At 41.2% G+C, this 3,490-nt stretch overlaps 1 protein-coding gene across 1 annotated transcript; it reads left to right on the top strand.

Moving 5' to 3' along the window:
* Positions 1–752: 752 nt before the first annotated feature.
* Positions 753–2,105, top strand: LOC100374540 (beta-1,3-galactosyltransferase 5-like). Its single transcript, XM_002737947.2, has one exon. The coding sequence runs from the start codon at positions 753–755 to the stop codon at positions 2,103–2,105; it is 1,353 nt and encodes a 450-aa protein (XP_002737993.2).
* Positions 2,106–3,490: the final 1,385 nt, after the last annotated feature.

Raw genomic sequence — 3,490 nt, 5'->3', positions numbered from 1 at the left:
GACGTGCGCAGCCATTGCTATCCGGCATACTAATTGATTTCCATGTTCTTTGTAAAGAACTTGAAGGAAGCGCCATCACACAGCAGAATTGGACGTTTGAGGAACTTGGCAAAGGTCAATACAGCGTTTCGTTTTCGTTATTTCGTCTATTTATAGCAATATATTAGTGCATTTACTGATGTGATGTGTGGCCTTTAAAACATTAGATGACGTTGGATTGTGCAATATTTTGTTACTAATTACGCTGTTCGTAACGGTCGGTACTAGCGCACTTTTGTTAGTAGTGAAATGATTTGTATACTAACCAACAGAAGAGTTCATGGGCAATGAAAACCATTGAAACGAACAGTTTTATTTGTAAAAAATAAGATTTCAACATAAAACGGTTATTAAAGCGCGGTGATCGTCGCGCATCGCGTGTTCGAATTTCATTTCGCCTTTTAACCGTAAACGTAACCAACTGTTAAAGGGCGGCAGTCGTCGTGCCGCGTCCTGTTCGATATGGGACTCATAGCGACGTATACAACGCGTGTAAAATACATTGTTTATTTACATGAAATTCGAACATGCGCTGCGCGACGACCACCGCGCTTTAAAAACATGAAGCTTTGTCGCGTGACTCAATATTATTGTCTGTTTGATTTACAGAACGCGCCACCAAGTGTCAACTGACTAGAAAACACGTTTATAAGAACTACAGCCACAGCGTTGTGATAATACCAAGTACATACATTAGTTTTACCGTCCAAGAAATGTTGTGGTTTCTCGTGCCTCGTCATCTTCGCAAAGTTTATATTCTGTATAGTTTCGTTTTCGCAGGTGCTGTATTCCTATATTTGCAAACCAGTCAGTCGCGTCTGGTCCAGCGATATTCTCTTTGTTTGAAACGCTCGTGTGTATATGTTGACAACGCTACACGTGGGGAGGTTACCAAAAAAGCGCCTTTTTTTAGCAATGTGACATATTTCGACGGAGGGCAACATCGCCATGATTTGTCAACACGAAATAATCGTACTGCAAAAGAGTCGGAATTAAGAGGCGACGGCGTGCCGATCTACTATGATGGCGAACTGCCGACTTGGGGTAAATCAGCCGGGGTGGCACCGGCTTTGCCGGAGGATGCATTCTACTATCACAACGAGTACGATTCACAGTGGAATACTGAAAAACAAAACAGTACTGTCAATCATCACATTCCTATAGATAACAAGACCGGAAATAAGACACTACCTGTTTACAGCAATACAACCAAAATCAATCCGCATCAATACCAATTTATTATTGATAACAAGGACGCGTGTGATAATTTTGGTCCAAATGTTTTTCTATTGATATTAGTGTTTAATACGCACAAAGAACAAGAAAACCGAAAGGCAATTCGCCGGTATTGGGGCGGAAAACGAATTATTCACGGTTATAAAACAATGACGATGTTTTTACTCGGAACAACTAACAGTACGCGCATGCAGCGAGAAATCGAATTTGAAAATTCGATATATAACGATATTGTGCAAGAGGATTTCGTTGATAGCTACAACAATCTCACGTTGAAGACAATAATGGGATTACGATGGGCAAGTCTATTTTGCCCCACCGCCAAATACATCATGAAGGCAGATGGGAGAGACATTTTTGTTGTGCGCGAAAACGTTGTCGATCGATTGTCAAAGCAACCGGTTCAAACCGGTTTTGCGGAGGGAAATCGTCTGAGTAGGGAAAAGCCAATCAGAATGCTGAATTCCAAATGGTATACGCCAGAAGACCTGTACCCAGAAAGTACGTATCCGCCGTACCTGGAGGGACCGGCTTACGTGATGTCATCAGATGTTGCTAAGCAAGCTTACGTGGCGTCACAATTTGTGCGGTACATCCCATGGGAGGATGTGTTTTTTGGGCTCGTGTTGAAGAAAATAGGAGTAAAACCCCGCCAGGGTTGGTATTACGACGTGGCTTGGTATTCAGTTTATCACGATACCGGCAACCCATGTCACATTAAAGAGGCGAATACAGTGAAATTTGGGGCATACTCTTTACACAAGCACGGCTATGCTGTTCAATGCCGGACAATACGTCGCCTGATAGACACGGACGCCAGCAAATGCTGAACACGAAACATTTGAAAACAATTATTTTTATATATGAGAATGTAGGTGTGAGTGAGTGAGTGAGTGAGTGAGTGAGTGAGTGAGTGAGTGAGTGAGTGAGTGAGTGAGTGAGTGAGTGAGTGAGTGAGTGAGTGAGTGAGTGAGTGAGTGAGTGAGTGGGTGAGTGAGTGAGTGAGTGAGTGAGTGAGTGAGTGAGTGTGTCTGTGAGTGTGTGTGTGTGAGTGAGTGAGTGAGTCTGTGAGTGAGTGGGTGGGTGGGCGAGTCTGTGAGTCTGTGAGTGAGTGATGAGTGAGTAAGTGAGCGAGTCTGTGAGTGAGTAAGTGAGTGAGTGAGTGGGTGGGCGAGTCTGTGTACTTGGATTGCTATATGGTGCGAGGACAAAAATACAGATATATAGCTACTTCCGAGGACATACACACCTTCCGAGGACCTTTTACATAGTCCTCGGAAAACATAATTTATATTAATAGTTAATTCGATTATTAATACGTTTTGCGTAGCTTAGGTTTAGTATCGGGGGAAGGTATGGTTCACGTTATATTAATATTAATATTAATATAATTATACCATACCTTACCCCGATACTAAACCTAAGCTTCGCAAACATTTCTATGTTCAGTCACGGGATATTCAACTCTTGTTTAATTAAACTTAATTAAAATGCAATTCTCCATTGTATTGCATTGTAATTGAGTTTAATTAAACTCCAATTAAAACGCAACCCTATATAGGAACGCGTTTTAATCGAGTTCATGTCGCAACTATATTAAAAGTTAATTCAACTATATTAAAAGTTAATCCAATGTGTGGCGTCACAACGATAGTAAGACATGTATGTGTGTGTGTGTGTGTGTGTGAGTGAGTGAGTGAGTGAGTGAGTGAGTGAGTGAGTGAGTGAGTGAGTGAGTGAGTGAGTGAGTGAGTGAGTGAGTGAGTGAGTGAGTGAGTGATGAGCAAGGCCAGTGAATGAGAAGGAAAGCATTCACTTCAAAGTTCCATTGTTGTGCGATAGTGCATTTTGAACAAATGGACTAAACAGTAAGGACGTAAAAACTGACAAATTTCTGTCCAACTTAGCCTTATATTGGGAGTATTAGAAGTGCTGGTTGGTGAACTTTTATGGTTCATGTGCCCAACTTTGTTTTGTGAAACACCACCCTAAAATATTGAGCACCGCCATGTGTTTACGTAAGTAAGATACGACACCATGTACATCTGTGTACACAAAGCTTCGTTTATTGGAACGATGTGGATATATTTGTATTTTGTTTAATTTGCATATAATTATAATAATAATTAAAATCATACAATCACCCGCATTCAGATGGAGTCCAAAACAGCGTTGCCATGGCTAACACATGTGCAAAAGTATCTGTTTTAAATTT

The sequence above is a fragment of the Saccoglossus kowalevskii genome, chromosome 15 (genome assembly GCF_978046115.1).
Source record: "Saccoglossus kowalevskii chromosome 15, keSacKowa6.1, whole genome shotgun sequence".
Lineage (NCBI taxonomy): Eukaryota > Metazoa > Hemichordata > Enteropneusta > Harrimaniidae > Saccoglossus > Saccoglossus kowalevskii.
This window is presented reverse-complemented; position numbering and strand designations above follow the sequence as displayed.